The sequence below is a fragment of the Toxorhynchites rutilus genome, chromosome 3 (assembly GCF_029784135.1).
Source record: "Toxorhynchites rutilus septentrionalis strain SRP chromosome 3, ASM2978413v1, whole genome shotgun sequence".
Lineage (NCBI taxonomy): Eukaryota > Metazoa > Arthropoda > Insecta > Diptera > Culicidae > Toxorhynchites > Toxorhynchites rutilus.
The window spans coordinates 228,045,348-228,067,283 of NC_073746.1; the positions used below are offsets into that span (position 1 = coordinate 228,045,348).

The 21,936-nt window shown below is 37.6% G+C and overlaps 3 protein-coding genes across 6 annotated transcripts; 2 read left to right on the top strand and 1 right to left on the bottom strand.

Annotated features, from left to right (window-relative positions):
• Positions 1-1,951: 1,951 nt before the first annotated feature.
• Positions 1,952-13,925, top strand: LOC129777674 (uncharacterized). 3 transcript variants are annotated; one of them, XM_055784091.1, is made up of 4 exons: positions 1,952-2,679; positions 12,268-12,437; positions 12,504-12,547; positions 13,628-13,925. In XM_055784091.1, the coding sequence occupies exons 1-4, from the start codon at positions 2,543-2,545 to the stop codon at positions 13,634-13,636; spliced, it is 360 nt and encodes a 119-aa protein (XP_055640066.1). In that variant the 5' UTR covers positions 1,952-2,542; the 3' UTR covers positions 13,637-13,925. The 3 variants fall into 3 exon arrangements, with proteins under 3 accessions (XP_055640066.1, XP_055640064.1, XP_055640063.1); XM_055784089.1 differs by lacking the exon at positions 13,628-13,925 and adding an exon at positions 12,644-13,618; XM_055784088.1 differs by lacking the exon at positions 13,628-13,925 and having other exon boundaries at positions 1,955-2,679; positions 12,504-12,642.
• LOC129777673 (endocuticle structural glycoprotein SgAbd-5-like) lies at positions 10,602-11,245 on the bottom strand. The gene is made up of 2 exons (XM_055784087.1): positions 11,061-11,245; positions 10,602-10,999 (listed from the first exon to the last, which is right to left on the bottom strand). Exons 1-2 carry the CDS (start codon positions 11,201-11,203, stop codon positions 10,762-10,764), a joined length of 381 nt encoding a protein of 126 aa, XP_055640062.1. The 5' UTR covers positions 11,204-11,245; the 3' UTR covers positions 10,602-10,761.
• Positions 13,926-18,001: 4,076 nt separating the features above from the next.
• Positions 18,002-19,093, top strand: LOC129780441 (uncharacterized). Of its 2 annotated transcripts, none has more exons than XM_055788722.1 (3): positions 18,002-18,194; positions 18,299-18,438; positions 18,919-19,093. In XM_055788722.1, exons 1-3 carry the CDS (start codon positions 18,043-18,045, stop codon positions 19,032-19,034), a joined length of 408 nt encoding a protein of 135 aa, XP_055644697.1. In that variant the 5' UTR covers positions 18,002-18,042; the 3' UTR covers positions 19,035-19,093. The 2 variants fall into 2 exon arrangements, with proteins under 2 accessions (XP_055644697.1, XP_055644698.1); XM_055788723.1 differs by having other exon boundaries at positions 18,002-18,191.
• Positions 19,094-21,936: the final 2,843 nt, after the last annotated feature.

A 21,936-nucleotide genomic window follows, 5' to 3' on the forward strand; every position in this document is an offset into this window, starting at 1 on the left:
GTGGCCTGGCGTTGTCCTGATGGAAGACAATGCGGCCTCTGTTTATCAAAGATGGCCTCTTCTTCATGAGTGCTACCTTCAAGCGGTCCAGTTGTTGGCAGTACAGGTCCGAATTGAGCGTTTGGCCATATGGAAGCAGCTCATAATAGATTATTCCTTGACAATCCCACCAAACACACAGCAGAACCTTCCTGGCCGTTAATGAGGGCTTGGCCACCGTCTGAACCGCCTTAGCGGGCTTCGACCACGACCGTTAGCGCTTCACGTTGTCGTAAGTGACCCACTTTTCATCGCCAGTCACCATCCGCTTCAGAAACGGGTCGATTTTGTTGCGATTCAGCAGCGATTCATATGCGTCGATACGGTCAAAGATGTTTTTTGCGTCAACGTGTGTGGCACCCATACATCGAGCTTCTTTGTGAATCCAAGCTTCTTCAAATGGTTAAGGTTTGATGACTTATCCCCAGCTCTTGGCCGATGCTACGGCTGCTACTATGAATAAAGACGAAGAAAACATATTTTTGGAGTTTTTTCATTCAATTATACCCTATTCTTAAAATAAATGCCAATAAAACCTGAAAAATATACAATAGCAACATTACAGAGAAGCTCAACTTTCGGCCTGCGACACCGTGCGCGAGTATATGTGTTATGATTTTGCACGCGAGTACAAGAGGGTTAATCTATTATAGTGAAACCTTTAGTCTCTAAGAAAACTTAAATGAACATCATTTTGCAAGAAACTTCAGAAACAAGCTGGCTACATTTTGGCGGAATGTATTGTGGAGTGATGAATCTAAATTCAACAGATTTGGAACCGATGGAAAACGTTATGTGTGGCGTCCACCTAAGCCACAACTTAATCCTAAATATACCGTTAAAACTATAAAGCATGGAGAAGGCAGCATGATGATGTGGGCGGCGTTCTCTTGGCGTGGTGTAGGCTCTATTGCGAAGATCGATGGTAGAATGGATCAAAATCTCTACAAACGTATTCTCCAGCAGCATATGAAATCATACGCTGAGGACAACCTTCCATTGAGATGGATTTTTATGCTCGACAATAATCCAAAGCAGGCTTCCAAACTTGTAAAGCAATGGCTTTTGGATCAGCATATCGATGTTTTAGCTTGGCCACCTCAAAACCCTGATCTCAATCCCATTGAGAACTTATGGAACGACGTTGAGGAACATATTAATCTTAAAAAACCAAAAAAATGACCGAACCTTGGTAGGCTGTTCAAGAAGAATGATATAGTATTCCTAATCAAAGATGCCAAGGACTCGTTGAAAGCCTACCGCAGCGATTGAAAGCAGTTCTTACTCAGAAATGGTTTCCCACTAAACAATAATCTTAGATCCATCAATTATGCGGCCAACCAATATTTGGTTTTTATAAGCAGAAATGATTTAATATATTCAAATTGACAATAAAAAAAATAATAATTTCGTGAAAGCTCTATATTAATAATAGAACAAATGTTATATGTGGTAATATAAAAATATAATATTAAATACAAGGTTCTTCATTTATTAATTTCATTTAAACATAGATTGTGCTAATTATGGGGCCATCACTGTATGTGTGAACATCGATGAACTATCAAGAAGAACATGAGATACAGTGAAAAAGAAACATGAACAGCAGTTATCAAAAACATGCGACTTCATAAATCAAAAACATCGATCAAAGAGGAGCAAGTATTGGTACACGAGTCAATTGTGTTTTTATTCTCATTGAGTAATTGAGGAGACCCTACTATGAACGTCGTGAAGGTACAGCCTCCGAATAAAAGGGCAAGTGTAACGACATCAGTTCGGGAATCCTCACTTCACTATTCATGCTGTGTCCTTCACTACTATAAGCATGTAATAACCCAAAAATGGATAGAACGATACCCAGCATTCCCTAGTTCAACAAGACGAAGCATTAACATTTACCTCCAATTACAACGATGAAGTCGACTATTACAACGTAAACATCCAACGTGTAAACAGCGAATAAGTTCGCGTTCCATTCATTTCCCGATGGTTGTGCGAGACGAAGATATAGTCATTATTAATCAGTGAGACACGCGCGATGCTTCACCTCGAACCCACTGAATCTAGCTCTGTAGTGATAAATATTCATCTGCTCGAATCTCAACGGAGGAGATTCTCTTCGCCAAAGTGTAGCGGGAGAACCAGTTTCCAGCATATCCTTCCGTTAACACCGCGTACCGGTTCAACCTGCCGGCTCCGGTGAAGAAGATCAATTGCGCGATTGGCGAATATGCAAATAACTCCCACGGAATGCTGTATTTTTTTGTGTTTCGCTTATTCTCGTTTGGACCAAAGCAAAACTGGAGGTAATTCGTTGGTAGGCTGCCAGTGTTTATTGCCGTGACGCGAAAGAATACCATCGAAAGTGGTTCAGTAAGAGCGCACAATCGGGAATGGGAGCTTAGTGTCGGTTTCTAGTTCAATAGTTCAGGAAATCAAAGCAGTGAATGCGGTTGAAGATTTTTAGTGCGCGTCTACAAAATCAGAAAGTGACACGATTATGAAAAACATATTGGTTGCATGTTCGATGTTCATCGGGATTTGGATGGTTTGCTCTCGCCCAGCAGATGAAAATTATAAAGGGATCGAAATCGAATCAATCTTGGATGAGAAAGAAGGCAATGGTACCATTTATGCGTGAGTAGTTTTCATCAATTAACACGTGTTTCAAGTTCGGGTAGGAAATCAGTTGTTAAATCTCATGATGTTGACTAGCAAGCCGGTGCTATACCAACAGCGTGTTATTTCTATAAGTGACTTATCGTCAAACATCCATTCAAACAAATTGTACATTGTAGACGAATATTTCGCAAAAATTGAATACTTTTTTTATCTTCAACCAAACATGTAATGTTGACAGTTGAACTTATTTTTGCATTGAATAATCAACTGCTTCGAAACATTCGCACTCCACATAGAAGAGTTCAATACTCCATTACAAAGGAATAAGCGACTCATTTCCTGTAAAAGGATCAAACCGTATCTATACATCAGATCATTGGATTGGATCAAATTGATCAGCAAATTGAACGAGTCAGTGTTCCGGTCATCACAAACGTACTATACATTTTGTTGTTATTATTTGTGTTCATACGAATTTATCGCTTCTCACGATTTCTATTCAAATCAACGATTTGTTGGACACATAAAAACCACCATTAATCATGTTGATGGCATGCATGACCATGAAAGATAGGGAACTACATCGACACTCCCCCGGAATGTTTGTGGTAAAGATGAAAGAGGTTTCTCCCGAACGTAGAACCAAAAAAAATCTCGAATTCGCTAGTGTTAAGTGTGCAAAGCATGGGTTTTTTTATCGTTCTGCATCTCATTCAAGCCGTAAAAACCACTCGTTGTGGTAATCTGTTGTGTAAAAGATTGATTAACACTTCACACTATTCACTAATCAACATTCATAACAAGGAGGGTAACTGTTTCCATAGCTGTATTAAGAAAAATTCAGCAAATGAAATTCGTTCAACGAGAAGATTGTTCGACTTTATAACATTTGTGTGTTATGAAGTCTATCACTTTTCTCGTTGGACGAAATGCAAATATGCAAACAAAATTTCTTGTACCGAAACCTTTAAAATGCTGCAGAATACCCTGCTGACTCAGCTATGAAGAAAAGAAAAGTAGCAGCACGACTAGTGCCAAAAGAGCTCAATTTCCTTCGAGAATTTAATCGCAATCATGTGGCTGAAACATGTTTGAACGATCAAATTTCGATCCCATGTTCGTCCAACGCCGCTCGTCATTTTTTCCTATTTCTGAAACTTAAATTACCGCTTCATTGGACCCGTTTTGACAGAATTGAAGACATAAAAACGAATTCGCTGAGTGAACTGAAGGCAATCTCTGAATAAAGCTATAAAAAGTGTTTCGATGACTGAATTGTTCGTTAGAAAAAAGTGTATTGCTTCAGTGTACGCCTCATTATTTTGTTATAGAGCAATTCCACGCCAAATCAGACGGCTTCTGTCCTGTTTTTTTAATTGGTAAATATTATGACAGCTACCCAATGTTATAGTGCACAAATTTTAGTGTCTTATGAAATATGTGTAAGGACTCGCATTTATATGATGAAAGACAACACGTTCTAATGATCAAATCTGGTCGTCATTCTTAACACTTTCGACGCCCAGTGCGATTCTTCTGAGTTACTTGCGGGCCCAATTATTATTAAATGTAGATCGCACTTTGTAGACAACTTTTACATGAACTAGCAATATTTTTTTCAATTTTACAAATTCTTGCCAAAAACACATGCCAATGTCATATAATATGACTTTTGTAAGAGAAAGTTGTCCTCTGAAATATAAATTAAATAGTAAAAATTATATGAGGTTGTGTTCAAGACACGACCGCTTTGTTGACGTAGAACTACTTCTTCTTCTTCTTTAATGGCACTAACGTTCCTAGAGGAACTTCGCCGTCTCAACGTAGTATTACTTGCGTCATTTTTATTAGTACTTAGTTGAGATTTCTATGCCAAATGACACGACTTGCAATGCATTCTGAGTGGCAAGCTCTAGAATACGCGTGATCACAGTGCAAGTCGGAGGAAATTTCTTTGACGAAAAATACCCCCAACCAGAACGGGAATCGAACCCGAACACCCGGCATGTTAGTTATGACGCTAACCACTCGGCCACGGGAGCACGTAGAACTACGCTGTGGTTTAATTCAAGTCGCTTGTTTCTAATTGCAGATATTATTTTATAATGCTACGAAAATTTTGAAATAACCATTCTACCAGTTTGGTCGCCTGAAATGTTTTTTTTTTATTGTAGAATCATTTAACGATAATTGTTTGATGATTCATTCTTGTGCTCGCAGAACAATAAATGATCGAGATAAGCGCAGCTGTCATCCTTAGTGGAGAAAGTTTTCCTACTGGCAAGCGTCATAGCGTCAGTTCAATGCATTGATGACAGAAAACAAACAATGTTAACTGCTTGGAAAAAGGCTGAATATTTTCCTCAGCAGAGATTCATTATTAACACCCTAGCGTAAATATTTCTCTCCCGCTTTCTCCTCTCCTTGTTTATATGTATCATTAAGACTGCATAAATTGCAACGGCAACCAATCGTCAATCATAGCATAAAAAAATAGACGATTGTTGCATCGCGACAGGGCTAATGCACACGGGATCAGATACAAATGGGGTTTTAGCGAAGATGTACTATTCTTGCGTACGGGTTATAAAGCACGCACGTACGCACACAAATCTCCATATATAGATGGCATGAAGCCACTAAAAATACACACACTTACCTCCGCTTTGCGCTCTTCTCAACAGAAGCCCTTTCTATTACTATTTCCGGTCTCGATTAGCTTAGCCTTCATCCTTGGTGGAGATAGTTTTGCTACTGTCATGCGAAACCAAATGATACACAAAATTCCAGAACAATTATTTGCTTGGTGAGCCGATGATAGCCTAGTTTAATGATTCCCCACTCAGTTATGTAGTTCTGAACTTTAATGGACTGGCGTCAGTTTGATGTAATAATTGCTATGTAAGAGACATCAGCGAGTGAGAAATTTGGTCGCGTCCACAGCTCAATCCGATACGGAGACATGTGATGACACAAAATAACGAAGAACAAGCTTTTCATTGCTTTGAACACAGAACGATACTGAAAATTTGCCTTCCTTCCTTGCTTGATACTTTAAACTTCTTCAGTTCATTAGTCTCTAACCTTCAAAAAGGCCCTTGGAAAACTTTACTTTATCCATCATATTACTCCTCCACCCCCTTTGTCTTGAGAAAGGCATTCGATCCCTCGCCGCCCAGCTCATCCAGTAACGATGTTGTTCAGTCGATTTCTTCACGAAGAATGAAAGTTTGCCTCAGCGAGATCCACTGTTTATACTCTACGCAAATATTCCCCTCCTTTCTACTTATGTTCCTTCGTTCACGGAGGCTTTACATCTTACGATTTCCCCTTCGTTGTTCGTGGATAAGTTGCTCGTTATTGACAGCTGTGTTCGGGAAAGCACACAAATGGACAGAACAAATGTATGAGGAAATGGGAATGCTTCCAATTTTCATCAATTTAAACCATATACAGACTGTGGGATTGTAAAGTATAGCATATCAAACAAATCTTAGGGAATTTCCGATTCGTTTGGTATGTAAATCGTCAAAATCCGTTCGCGGCAAAAATAGTTATTAACGTTAACTTTATTTCATAAAAACGTGACCTGTTTTCTGATTTGGCACCCTTCCTGAAAGACGTAGTTCTACGTCAAAAGTATAGTATAAACATTATATTTATGGTTTTGATTTTATGATTATTCTATGCAACATTCATATATATATATATATATATATATATATATATATATATATATATATATATATATATATATATATATATATATATATATATATATATATATATATATATATATATATATATATATATATATATATATATATATATATATATATATATATATATATATATATATATATATATATATATATATATATATATATATATATATATATATATATATATATATATATATATATATATATATATATATATATATATATATATATATATATATATATATATATATATATATATATATATATATATTGGTGCACATTCCATTTTTTCCTTTTAAATTCAAACGAAAAAAGTATCACCCATATCTGGATGACGGCGACGATCGTGTTCAGAGTTCAACGGAGACAAGTATTTTTTTTTTTGATAATTTATCTGAACCCAAAACATCGAGTTCCTTTGCGGCCTTTTCCAAATGTTTTAAACCATTCAGTTGAAACTATTGACTATCTCCTGCGATAGTGTCCTAGTTGCGATATTTTATATTTTTCAGTGACTGGCCGAGCCGAATAGGATCGATCTTTGACATGAAATTTCCGGAACGAAATCGAATGAACCACCTCTAAGTCCCGCGTTCTCTTACAGCATCTGTGCCTTCATATTCACATCATTTTTCCGCAGCGCATTTGTCTTTTCTGCAATAAAAATATGAGATAGTGATATCTTCAGAAATTTCACTGATTTCCAAATGAAAAAAGCTTTCAACACGATTAGGGTATTATCAAAAATTGGATACAAAAAAATTTAACCTAAAGTGTCTATTTTTCTTGCGTTCCTTTTGCACAATTAGCTTTGGCATGTATATTGGGCCATCAATACCATCTACACTGTGTTTCATAACTATAGAACCACTCCATTTTTCTGAGTTTCTAGAGATATGTGAGAAGTCGGTTGATTTGAAGTATTTAGAATATAATAACTATCATCATTTATAATACTGGCCATTTGGACTTTCTTCTTGTGTCCAGGCGCGAAACATTCAAAAAACTAAAATTCCAGTGTTTTATGACTATAGAACCAGATAGAAAAACTCGCTCTCACAAGTTCACATGATTTAAAATAAGTTTCTAATTCGTAGGACATCTTTAGTTCTCGGAAAATCGCAACGGGGAAGTTCCTCGTCAAACGCGAACAAAAAATCCCAATGATTTGTGAAGTTCGAGGATAATCGGCTTCAATTGATACCACGCTGGATTCCTATCAAGTTTATATCACTTATCAATGTTTTTCTTCTGCGGAATGATGGTATGAACCACTTGTAACAAATTGTTTCACATCCAGTGCACACATACTCAGTTTATTCAGCAAAGTGTCAGAGTGTCATTCATTCAGTGTATTTAGCAAAGTCGCCAAGTCGCCTCGTTTACGTATGTCTTATAGAAAAAAAAGACGGGTGGGTAATGTCGGGGACATAACCGGAGTGACGTAGGACTATACAAAGGGGACAGCTTTTGTTAAATATATATTTTAAATATATTGTTTTATTTTCTTCACCTACGTGAATACCTACCTATCTACCTGAAAAATGGATTTGTTTACTGTTTACTCTTTATGAATATGTTGATGGTTCTGAAAAGAAACTTTGGTGTTGTGTTTTTGTTATCACTCGATATCCCCATCTTGTTCGGCTAAACCTTTCTGTTTAGCGATTGCATTTGCCACTCGCCACAGCTTTCACAGTTGGAAAATTTCTTCCCATCCAGCTTGTGACATATTTTACAGTGAATTACATTCAATGGCACGTCGCATTACCACCACTCAGTGCCGGATTGGAGGTAATTTTAACCTGTAATTGAACATTTGCGATGACAGTGGTACAGTGTCGACTTTCAATGTGGGGTCATAATTTGGATCTCTATGTTTACAAAAATGTCCAACTAAATAAGTCGCATTACATGTCCGTCCAATTAGCTAAATGTCGAACTAATTGTAGATTACTGTACTTTAAATCTGGAAACAATTTAAGAATTGGTGAAAATTGAATAATCAGGAAAGTCCCCAACTATCAATAAGCTCAGAACAACTGCCAAATTCACATACTCATCAGATCCTGGCAAACAAATTATGAAAACATCAATTTGTGTTTTATTATTATTTTGGATAACGTTTTAGAAAGCATTGAACTTTATTTCCTAAACTCTTTTTTGGAAGGTTTAATGGCCCTGAAAAGCGCCTTGTTTTATGGAATGGTTCCAATTTAGAAAACTTAGTACTCGTGGTTTTGAAAAAAACCATTTCGAACGCCCTCGATGCCGCCTTGTTCTGGATTTGCCACCAAAGCAGATTGTAAAAAGAACAAACTTTTTTCTTCTGCTACCAGCTGCCGTTTTGCGATTGCGTTTGCCACTCGCCACTCGCTGCAACTGCCTGTTGTTGTCTTGATGTCCACCGAACCGAATGTGTTCTGTTCCGAATGCAGGTTTTCTTATCGTCGCGAGCAGCTTTGCCAGCTAACTCGATCACTTCGGCGGCCGAAGCTATATAACGCCGGCTAGGTGGACTGGTACACTGGTACTAACGCGCTCGGCCTAGCTACCCTTGCGGGGAACTCCAGATCAACACGAGCGGGAACTCCAGATCAAGGTTCGAGCGGGATTTTGCCTTTCCCTTCACTTTTCCTCCTTTGCCATATCCAACCATGGCTGCTTGTGTTGGTTTGTTGATGTGAGGTGATGCGAAACGATGTGGTGTACGGTTCGGATGAGAATGATCGTTACGGCAGCGGAGCGGGGATTTTTAAGCTGACTGGCTGGCTCGAGAATTACGCATGTGTGAGACTGCGACCGATGTTTCGTTCATTTTTTTCTTTTTCCTTTCCAATCGTGCTTCATTCTATTTCGCTGCTGCTCTGGTTGCCCGTTTTGGTCGGTACGATTTGAGGAGCACAAAATGGACCAATCAAAAATGGGCACATAGTGTATTTGGACAATGCTTGATATTTCACAATTATTCAATTATTTATCTCAAGAAAAATGAAATGTTATTCGTTATGATAGATGCGTAGATATATTTCCTATCAATTGTTGCAAAAACCTTTGCGATCTATTGAGAAATGCTCGAGTTATAAGCGTTCCAAATCTTGCATTTTTTCCTACTTGTTCAGTGCCTAGATTTCCATTTCACCCCCTATATCTTCCGGTTAGACGTAGTCCTACGTCAAAAAAGTAGATGGGTCTGTACCTAGGGGCACGGACGAGAGCTTGACGTAGGACTGTGATTGTTTGCAGTAATTGCATTTGAATTGATTTTTTTCATTTCTCAGAAATCTGTAATTTTTATCCTTTTGATACATAAAATGGTGATGTTGAGTTATTAACCCTTTGAATCCGAGAGAGGTGCTCCCGTGGACGAGTGGTTAACGTCACACACAACATGTCGGGGATTCGGTTTCGATTCCCGTTCTGGTTGGGGGAATTTTTCGTCAAAGAAATTTCCTGCGACTTACACTGTGCTCACGCGTATTCTAGAGCTTGCCACTCAGAACGCATTCAAGGCGTGTTATTTGGCATAGGAATCTCAACTAAGTACTAATAAAAATGACACAAGTAATACTACGTTGAGACGGCGGAATTCCTCTAGGAACGTTAGTGCCATTTAAGAAGAAGAAGAACAATCCGAGAGAGCGCGATCGCGCTCCTCTTGTTATATGCCAAAAGTGCGGGAAGCGCGATAGCGCTCCTCTTGTTTTATGTTAATGTTTTTGACTTGGCACCACTTAACGTAGGATATCGCCATTCGGGGACATTTGTAAAAAAGGGTCTTCACGCGCTTTATGCAGCAAATAATAATTGGAAAAGAAATTGTGTAAATATAATTGTCTCATAATTTAAAAAAAATTAATATATAAAAAAGGAAGTTAATGTTAATACATTTTACCCTTTTACCCTTTTTTTGTGGTTTTTCCATTAATACATTTTATTCAAATTTCCATTGATTGCGACCCTATCAGTTATCTACGTTTTTTAGTATTTTTTCAAATATACCCAATATCATCCTCATTTTTGACATATGCTCACAAAATTTGCTTCGCACTCAAACGGTTAACTAAAGAAAAAGTTGATGAAGGGAAATCGATCAGGTCACTTACACCCCGTTTCTTCTTAGCCCCTCAGATAATAATGACCAATATATACTTAATGAAACATTATTTTCACTGTAGAAAAATTTCATCCAGAAATTGAACAAAAAATCGTTGATGCTTTTCAAATGCCCAATATATTTGATTTCCAAGTGTTCTTTTATGATTATATTACAGCCTCTCAAATCACTAAAACTTCAATGTTGCTTCTACCTTTTTTTCTTTCCTAATAATAGAAGTGTTCCATACTTTTCAAGATCATCAATATTTTTTCATTACTATCCAACCAGTGAAATCAATTCCTTCGGATCAATCCTGGTTGTAGCTTCACGTTCCAAGCCATGTGATATCTGCCTGTATCCGTTTTCATCTGCTGTGTATTCATAATTGAATTGTTTTCCCTCAGGAGATTTGTAACCGTAGCGCCCATTGACAGTCCAAATCATTTCATTGCTGCCCAATTGCTTCCTCAGGAACCCACGCTCTTCCCGGAATTGTCCATCAGTCAGCAAATACCTACAGTAATGTTTCAAAATAAGTTTCAAATATCTAGAAATTGATCGAACCAAATACTCACAACAGCCGATACCCATCAACATCGTGATCATTTATCAATTTATCCACGGAAATTTCCAACTTCCTCTCTGATTGCTGATTCTGTCCATGAACCATGATGATCATAATCAGGCAGAATACACTCAGCAGCCTCGAGTGAGCCATCTTCAGCAAACACAACTATTCTGAATGGTTTAATTACACCAAATGTCGATGATATTCAACGTTAAGTTGATAGAATCGCAACACATGTTCGGTTACATGTAGAAGTTATTTCTACTCGTGAATAGTGTAGGTAGTGTAGATTTGCTATAATCATCTTAAGCAGCATCTGTGAATGATAAAGATTGCCGCTGACAGCATTTGCCTGTATAGTTGATGCAAGTTCATCAGCCAATGAACCTGTTCGGTGAGCTATACTCATCACTTCAATACAGGGTCTTTCAGATCAAACGCTCACGCAACAAATTTTAATAACTTCTACAAAAGTGAACAGATTTTTATTTTTAAAAAACGAAAATAAAGCTTATTTTAGGGCATTATCGATGTGACCACCCCTTTTTTTCGATAACGCGTTTTTAACGGTGAACAAAATTATTCATGCACAACTCTAACATTACGACTTCGATGCTGACGAAAATCCGAGTTGTTTCTTCTTTAAGTTCCTCCAAATTTTGTGGCTTATTAACATAGCAACGGTCCTTCACGTACCCCTAGAGGAAGTAATCATCGACGAGAAATATTAAAAATTCTTACCATAAGAGGACGAAGTTTCACCAAGGCTTCGGTTGCTCGTGTAAAACGATTTCACTAAAAATACACGTTCTTGTAAATTGTACATCTTGACACTAAAATCCATCAGATCAGACTGAACGAGTAACCGAATATTATCGTCCCGAAGTGAGAAATGCAGTGTTACCATCGACGGAGCAAAAAAAATATAAGAAGCTATTCGATTTTTTTTTGCGTGGACGTTCAATCTGAAAGACCCTGTAGTTGAACCTTCCTTCAATATGTGACGTTTGACGCTAATTAGTGAATATCGAAGTGGATTCGTATTTTAATCAGTGTTATGTTTCAAATCAAATTTTTCGTTTATTGAGTCTGCATTCCTGTTTGTATTGAGATGAAAAGAAATGAAATCTATATCATGATCAATAGATTAATTTGATACAAATACATAAAAATCTCTCTAACTTCATTTTCCCCTTTTTTTCTTTCGTAAATAGGCATTTGCTCTCCGATGGAACTATGGTTCGTCGAAAAACATACACCAAACTTGTGAATGGAGTTGAAATCATCGTTCAAGAAGGCATATATTCGTTCATAGGCGAAAACAATCTCGTGCACAAAGTATTCTATGTTGCAGACGAGAAGGGCTACCGTGCTAGAAGTACAAGTAAATTTACCATCAAGTTCAATTCAACAAAGTGTATTCATAATAATAATCCTACTTTCTTTCTAGTATCCAATTCGACAGGTTTCATCGAGGATTCAATCGATCAAAAGGTGCTGATTTCCCTACTAGGATAGTACAACGCTATTAGCTTCACATGAATTAATTAGAAAATCACAGCGTAATAAAAACACACCTATTTATTTTAGCCGATTATACGAACAACTTTTTAACTGACCCATCATCAAGGATGCGTAAAACCCCTGTGAAAACAAACACTCCGAAAGATCAAAACTGGTCCATCTTCCCTGTTTATGGCATAAAACGACTCCTCTCGTTGACACTGGCTTTTGTACAAATGACCGCAACTCTCAAAGCCACCCAAGTTCAACAACAAAGCTGACCACTCTCCTTTCCAAGATGATGCTGCATTTATAATTAGCTGCTCATCATGTTACTCACCGTAATGACAAAAGGTTAATTGACTTCTCACATCGTACGTGGTGAATTGTTAAATGCAACAAAGCACCGACACCAGCACGGATGCTGTCCCCTATGAATTCATGCTCATCTCAGGTTCATACGGTGATTAAGATCAAATCTGTAACAAGAGATAAAAAAATACAGCATAGGCGAGTGGAAGCATCTGATCAACCGCTGTGGCGATGTTCGTTGAGGGACAAAACAGGCTTTTATTTTCCATATAAGTTTGTTTTTGTACTCTAATTCCTTCCACAATGCAGGTAATCGGAAAGGGAGGACCTGTTTTCGCTGCTCGATGGTCGTAAATGGACATCAAGAGGCAGGTAATGTGAGCACAATAAGCAAACCACGAAGGGAATGTCCCTTCGAAAACGGAAATTATGCTGAAGCGTAAAAACCCGTTTTCTCTTTACCTCGTGTTTTCATTTGGACTGAACTTAGCTGTACGAGGTACGCAATTTGCGATATGTTCTGTTCATAGGTCTAGTATAGGTTGTTGAAATTCTTGGTTTGAAGATCCAATAGTATGATTGATGGTAAAGACATTGTTACATGATAATTTGCTATAATAGCAAAAATACATTGATCTCTCCTTAGTATTATTCTGATATTCTGCTTCTCTCGTGTAAGTAAGCGATAATGGATAGTGTGTTTCAATTTAACATATCAATGTTTTAAATGTCACCAGCGTATAACTTCAAATTTTCCAGACGTCGTAACCTGCCTGATACAATCAATTGAAATCGAAGCGAAAAGTTGGTCTATTCGCGACTTCTCCATTGCACTGCTTCCGTGCCTGCTGTGGAACATCCAGCGATAAAGGATCGAAGAAATGCATACAAAACTACAGAGTCCTTCAATGTAGGACTATGTTCAACAGAAAGATATGGCTTGTAAAAGAAAAATCTAAAATCCTAACATGTAAGAAATAACGAAAGATTTCGAACGCTCACAACACGAAAATTTGTTGCAAAATCGCAATTATATTTGCATCAATTGTAAGAAATATTTCCACGCATCTATCACAATAAAGAAATGTATTTTTTAAAACTGTTGCATCATTAATCATTGTAAAATGACAAGCATTATCTAAACGCGGAATTATTCCATGTAGGTACTCAAATTGTACAGACGAAACCCAGCAAGTATAGTAGCAGCGAAATACAATTCAGAATGGTATCCAGCGCATCGAAACGGCGTAATTTTTCTTTGTTTCACTTTATGTAATCTGCCCTAGAATGATCTCTCAAATCTTCCTCAAAATGAGATTCGCTGTGAATTTAAGTGGACTTAATTTACTGAGTGTAGGCAGAGAAGTAGCTAAAGCGACCTTTATATCGAATCTAATTCTCACGAACATCAACTATCCCGACCATCTTCATAGAATTCGTCTGCAAGAAAGATTCCGACTTTTTCGGGCCAGTAAAAAACCAAACGCTGAAGCAGAAAGATGTGTCCGGCATTCGTACAATGAGGTTCTTACGAGGGACGTACGTGGGACGTACGTGAATATGATTTATGGACCCCAAAGTCGGACAAAAATTCGATTAAATCCTGGTTGAGTGGAGATCTCTTCTTGGATGGCACTAACGTTCTCAGTGGAACTTTTGCCTTCTCAACTTAGGTATTACTTGCGTTATTTTTATTAGTAGTACCTAATTGAGCTTTCTACGCCGAATAACACGTCTTGAATGTATTCTGGTAGTGGCAAGCTCTAGAATACGCGTGACCACAGTGCAAGTCGGGAGAAATTATTTTGACGAAAAACTCCCCCGGCCAGAACGGGAATCGAACCCGAACCCCAGCATGATAATATGGGACGCTAACCACTCGGCCACGGGAGCACTGAGGGGAGATCTATAGCAAGTTCTAATTCGTTTTTGCCGATAAGTTCGCAAGGAATCTTTCAATCTGACAAGGTATTTGTAACTGCAGACAAAAAAAATTATACTAAATTTCCGTGACAAACAAGACTATGGATTTCAATATGTACAAGTAGGAGTGCCTGAAAAATAGTATTCTTCCGTACATTGAAACTCACAATGGTCCCGTAAAGTTTTAGCCGGATTTGGCAAGCTGCCACTACAGTTGTATCGAGATAATGGGGTAGATTTTTTCGAAAAAGACACCAATTCACCCAATTGGCCTCAATTGAGAGATATAGAGCACTAGCTGACCCGGCAAACTTCGTCCCGCCCATAATTTGTTTTTTGCTATCAATACCTTCAAACATTCACATTTTCTTTCTAAGCACATTTTTTGAGTCCAATAGCAGAACTGTTCATTGAATGATCTTGTAACCGACCCCTTTGAATTTACCTTTAACTATAAAATTCCTAGTACTTCTACCAAAACTCATCATTATAATATGATATTATTTTCAGACACAATTCTCGTTCAAGATTTTTCAATCACTTGCAAATAACATGTTTCTCCGTTACATGGCATAAATGTTTGATACAGAAAATATGATAGAAAAAAAGACAGACAGACAGACAGGAGTGTCTATTGACCACAGAAACGTTTCGTGTCCCCTAAAATCTTCACATGCCAAATTTGGATCCATTTGCTCAATTAGTTTTCGAGTTATACAGAAATTTATTGTTCGTTTGTATGACAGCCCACCCTAAGAGAGGGGGGAGGAGTGTCGAACCACCATAGAAACATTTATTGCATCCTAAAACCTCCACATACCGAATTTGGTTTCGTTTGCTTGATTGGTTCTCGAGCTATGCAGAAATTACATTATTGGACGATGGACCCCAGTTTTTTCCGTCCGAGCCGATGAGGTTTACCATCGTCTCATTCGACCACGGTATATTTCGCCACTGCTCTTCCTTCTCCGGACCGATCCAATCGAATTGGTCTTTCGCGAACTTCAGCCGCGCCTTCGAATGATTCCGCATCAGCATCGGGACCTTCCAGGGGCCTTTACCGCCTAGCCCCTGGTCCACCAGCCGCCGCTGAACTGTCCGGGAACCCACGGATAAGTTCAGTTCCTACCGGATCTTTTCCGAGACCTTGAAGAGATCTTTCTTGGAGGCTCGATTTTTGGCAGAGTCATGCTTCGCGGTCGTTTTCCTTGGGTATCCAACCGTTTCGGATTTTTTGCGGTCATGGAGGACATTAAACATGAAAGTTTTGGGTCGTCCCAAGTACTCTGTGATTTCGCGTTGGTTGCTGCCTGCCTTGGACATTTTGCGGATGACCATCCGCTGTGATTCCGTGCAATTATGCGCGTGACCCATTTTTCATTGTCCATCCACGTTTTTCAGGGTCACAAAAACATTATCAAAAACTTCGATCCATTCTACGATAATATCCGAAGTAATAAGAAACAAATTTAATAAAATAATTCCGGTCGTGTCCTGGACACCACACGCTAGAGTTTTGTTTTGCAAACAGGTACAATTATCAGTAAGCAAAAATGCCCAATAACGTATAATCAATCGTCAACGAGTTTATGAACAGCAAGAGAAGTGCGATAACTAACTGAAAATAGATGATTGACTGGCAAAGACTACGGATGGCAAATCTTTCCTATATGTCAACGTAACCATTGGTGCGGTTATGCTTGTGTTTCGTTCAGTTTAGCTCCCCATCGATTTGTGCAGATCTGAAGATATAGGCGTTTCGTACCATTAGTGTGAATGTTGCTTACAAAAAAAGAATGACGGAATATACGAGAAAGCTTTTTTTACATTACTGGAGATCGCCAAAACTGATGCTCTGCCGAACCAATATTTCAAGGTACTTCCTTCCATTGATTTTTCCAACCAAATCAAAGGTTTTTCAGAAAATGGCCTTAAACCATAAATTTATGTGAAGGCCTTTTTATAAAAAGCCGAAGGCATTCAGCCTTTTTATAAAAAGAAAACGTGTCCATATGTGTAACGGTTCGAGGTGTAACGTATGTGTAACGTGATGCAATTCTCCAGCACGCAGCGCGAAGGAAATTTCTAGAATCAGGCTTCAATAAAAAGCAAAAGTATATGAGTATAATGTGTATATAATGTAAATAGAAAACATATTGCATCGCGCGTTGTAAATAGGCTTATATGCATCGTTGGGAGAGAAAGAGAAGGAAAATAGCAAAAAAATGTATACTCACATGTGTATAAACACTCGATGAATTTTGAAATAAATAATCAGTTAATCAGTTAGTCTCGGAAAGTCTAAAAGTGTATCAGTTACATTCGGAAATTCTTAGAGTGCACTTCTTCTGTGTATATTTTCAGTCCAGCAATAAGCATAGGCCTTTTATGGTACTAAATTGTGCTCGACTTATATTCACAGATTACCAAACACGCTTCCACAAACTAAATTAATCATACGTGGGGTTAGCACCACGAGTTAAACGCTAACAATATGTTTTCGAAAAATTTAAATACTTAGAATTAATTAAATAAATAAACGCGACATGACAGGTAATTTGAAAGAAGAATGTTATGAAAGAAGTAGGCATACTATCCTCAATTATGCTCTGTCACGTTCTACTGAAATGATTTGTTAACAAATTTTTGATAGAATTATGATATTTTTTTATCACACAGAAAAACCGCGCAAAAAAAAGTTTACCTGTAGAAAGTTGAAAAGTTAATAAAGTCTACAGATTATTTTAGCGACATAATGGTTTTTAGTAGCCAAACACCTAAAATTCACTCATACGTATCACAAACCCCCGAATAGATCGACAACTAGCAGGGAGCAATTCAAAGTTGAAGAGTTAGTTCCAGAAACAATCCGATGTTCGTATGGATAATACATCTATACGGCCACATACAATTTAATGATGATTAATTAATTATGTAAATGTTCAACAAGATCCCCGCAATGTTCTATCATTGCAACCATTGCAAATTTGTATAAAACATGTTTCAATCAAATGCAATGGATTAATAAATGGTTCCTAACTAAACAGAACGAATATAGGTATTCGAATTTAAAAATCCATGCGTCACACTCTTGCTGCGCATCATGTATTTCCATAATGATCCGTTATAACATTACCGCCACAATCAATTCACAGATGGAAACTATAAAAAGCGATCATCAATTCCCAGTCGGGACCATTCATTCGTCGTTTTTGTTTCGCGTAGGATTCGTTTACCGCTTTGGTGCCGGAATGGTGAAATATATTCTACTCAACACCATAGTGCTAGTTCTAGTGCTTGTATTCTCCAATTTGGTCAACGGATTTCACTATCGTTCGGCTACGGTTGCAGAAAAGATAACGAATCACCAGGAGTTGATGGGAAATTTAACCGGAAGCAGGTTGTATGCCATTTGTTCGCATATCCTTTAATTTGTGTACAAGTTTGCGCGCGAACCGTTACACCGCATCGTTTCAACATGTTATTATTCATTTTATGATTCCACAGCTCCTCTCTTCGGATACTTGAGTACACGATTACACCGTACGATTTGAACCCTGAGTGGATAAAGCTCGTTGGACGATATGTATTTCTGGCGCCGCGAGAAAACAATCTCTACTTCGTTGGTTTCGAGGAAAAGATTTACAGTAAGTACAACTTGTTCAAAAAATCGAGCTACTGCTTTCAAAAGCAAGCTTTCTTGTACGAAAGTTTCTTAACATAACTTTCATTGAACATTGTATGCAATATTTTATTCAACATATGGTTAGTTGAAATCAGTGATGCCAGATGTGAAAGCATTTTTTTTCATTTTGAAAACATTAGACTTACTGTGAAGACAAGTAATTTTGTGAAGGAATTTCCGGGCTTTTGGAAATGACGTGAAGAATGAATCAAAAATCATTGTTTCTGGCCGAAATCTTGGTATTTCATTTCGAGATCGGTTTTAAGTTTTCTTTACCCTAAAGATCGGTTTCGGAAAATCAGACCACTGTCAATCATGGTCAAGACATTTTCGTGGTGTGTCTTCTTATTAAAATTGTATTTTATTAATGTACACAGTTGAAATTACATAAGTAATAATAAATTGTAATCAAAAATAAATAATAAATTTATGTCTCTTACAGAATCCAACGGATCGAAAATTGTCACTGACTTGATCTCGAAAAATTTGGTCACAAACATCTTCAGGGTGCAACGCGAGAAGCTTTCGGTTTTGGAGAAAATTTATAATCTAGAATAATGAGAGATTTTTTGTGTAAAATAATCCTTGAAAAGAGAATCGAAAATAAAATATGAAATGAAGTGATTGCAATCAATTGAATGCTTCATCACGTCCATCTTTTTCCTATCTGTGTTGCTGTAAATTATTTAGATTTAGATAGAGAATTTTGAGATATTATAATTTATTAATGGTTATTTTCAAAAAATTCTCACTCCCGACATTCTTCACTCAGAATGGAAGAAAAGCAGTGGTCCGAGTAACGAACCAGCCAACTACCTGAAAATCACTATATTACAGCCAAGAAAATCAAAGAGGAATCCCTCTTCGCTGTATGTTCCGAGAGGCTAGATGATTTTTCGTCAAAGAAATTTCCTTCGACTTGCACTGTGGTCACGCGTATTCTAGAGCTTGCCCCTCGGAATACATTCAAGGATTGTTATTTGGCTTAAGAAATGTCATTTAAGCATTAATAAATGACGCTAGTTAATGCATACGTTGAGACGGCAAAAGTTCCACAGGGAACGTTGACGCCATTTAGGAAGTTATTGATTTATGTAAAGCATTCATTGTTATTCTATCATAATCTTAAACCAAACATCAAACATAAAAAAAAAATTTGCTCAATTTTTCTAGGGCTTGTAACAAACTCTTATGGAACTCTTACAATAAAAAATTTCGTTGTGTACTTTTGATCCGTCACGATTTAGAATATTTTTTTTTTATTCCAGATATCTCGCATTTTTTGTTTGATTTGTTTCGATGTTTGACATTTTTTGTCAACAACTAGGTACTATGTCTGACACTACACTAAATTGTTCCAATAGTGCCTATCAGTCGTATCTATTGAACATGCCAATGATGTTTTGGTTTTGTGATGATGTTGAATATAATAATGAAGTGTTCGGATTGAAAAGCCCTCCGAGTTGTGAAGCTTTACGATATTGTGATGGACAGGATGGATCATTTGCGAATTTTTCTTACTAGGTTGCGATAAGTTGCTATTTCGTCTCTAGATTAAACTGACCAGACGTCCCGATTTTCGCGGGACAGTCCCGCGTTTGAGCGAAATGTCCCGCGTAAGATTATGTCCCGCGTAAGATTATGTCCCGCGTAAGATTATGTCCCGTGGAACGTCCCGCGTTTGTTAAAACTCTCGACAAAAAAAAATTAAGGCTAATTTTAGTTCATTCTCTCTTTGAGTCAACATTATTATGTGATCCCACAAAAGTGGAAATGATTGCAATGAATATTCTGGCTTCGTGTTCTGTTGAGCAATGTTGAGCGAAATTTTCAAGCACTTTGAAAATAATGTTAAATTTTAATTTAAAGAAAATTGTAGAATTCGCATTGTGCTCACCAGATACAAATGCTGTGATTTAATATTTTTTCAGTCGTAAATCACAACCAACTGCGATAAGTTAACCCACGTTAAAGCAGTGGCAACTATATTGTCATCCACAAACAATATTTTCTTCGCTGCACTTGGGATGGTGTTTAAATATTTTTTTTAATGATGACTTCTAAACTATACTTCAATTTTTCTATCTGACTATACTTCAATTTTTCTAAGGCTGCTGAAAATGTAGGATATTAATTTGGCAGTCATTTTTATGTAAACAACCCACGATTTTGAAACGCTCACAGAAAATTCTGTTGAAATTCGTTGAAAATTCAATAAGTTGATAAGTTTCTCACTAGAAACGTTCCATTTTTCTGCCTTCTGTGTAAGATCATTCAGTTTTTTCGATAAAATAAATAGTTTATTTGATGAAAACTTCCAAATTTTCAATTTTCCCTTTGTAAAGCGGTGGCATCTATACTGCTTCTCAAAAAAAATAATTTTTCGCCGCACTAGAAATAATGTTTTTATATTTTGTCCAAATAAGCCAAATAAGTCCAAATAAATTTTTTCTTGACTCGATTATATACAGGGTTCGATTACATACAGTGGAAAGAAATTCGAGATTGTATATAATCGAGTCCGTATATTGTCACAATTTTTTTTTTGGAACTAACCCCGAGTAAGCCGCGGATAATCGTTTCCTCAAAGCTAATTTTTTATTATTAAGTTTATTTATTTTTTTTTTTTCCCAAAATATATTTTTTATTAAGGCACATGTGGCGTTAGCCTGACGGGGCCGGGAGTCCAATATTTTGACAAATTTTGTCTTACAACTATGTTAGTAATATGTAACCGATTACTCGCGGTTGGCTCGAGGTTAGTATTACAAGTGTTCTCATAATTGGTATGTTGCAGTCTTCGATGCTCTATACGTGTGCCCGACACGGGCTACTTCCTATTGGGATGCAGCTGACCATTAATCAGCAACGCTCCCTAGTCTGTACCCCATATCTAGCGTGGTGCGTCTTTCTCGACTCGAGGAATCCAGGATAGAATGGTCACTAGCCGGCGCAATCATCAGTTCGTGTAGAGTTGTCATGAGCGGTACAACCTTTGGCTCTTGTTGAATGATCAGTGGACTGCACAACCTTTGGCCCGTGTATCTGTAAAGAGTGTGTGTATGTATTGCCGCGACTAAGTAAAAGTTTATCGTTTGGATAGGAGGGATATGAAACGGGGACACAACGAAGGAAACATCATTAAACGTTGACATCGGCGTTTCTGAGGAACAGGTATAGATGAAGCAGAAGATCAGGATCCCGGCTACCTAAGATATCCCGGACGGGGATATCCGATTGTCTGCCTTTCGCTCTCAGTGCTCTAGAGAGCTGAGAGCGAGCAGCATGGAACCGGATACACGACCAGACAACATGCTCGATGTCGTGGTAGCCATCGCCACAATCACAAAGATTGTTTGCTGCGAGCCCAATGCGATAGAGATGCGCGTTTAGGTTGTAGTGATTGGACATAAGCCGAGATATCACGCGAATGAAATCACGACCTACATTCAATCCCTTA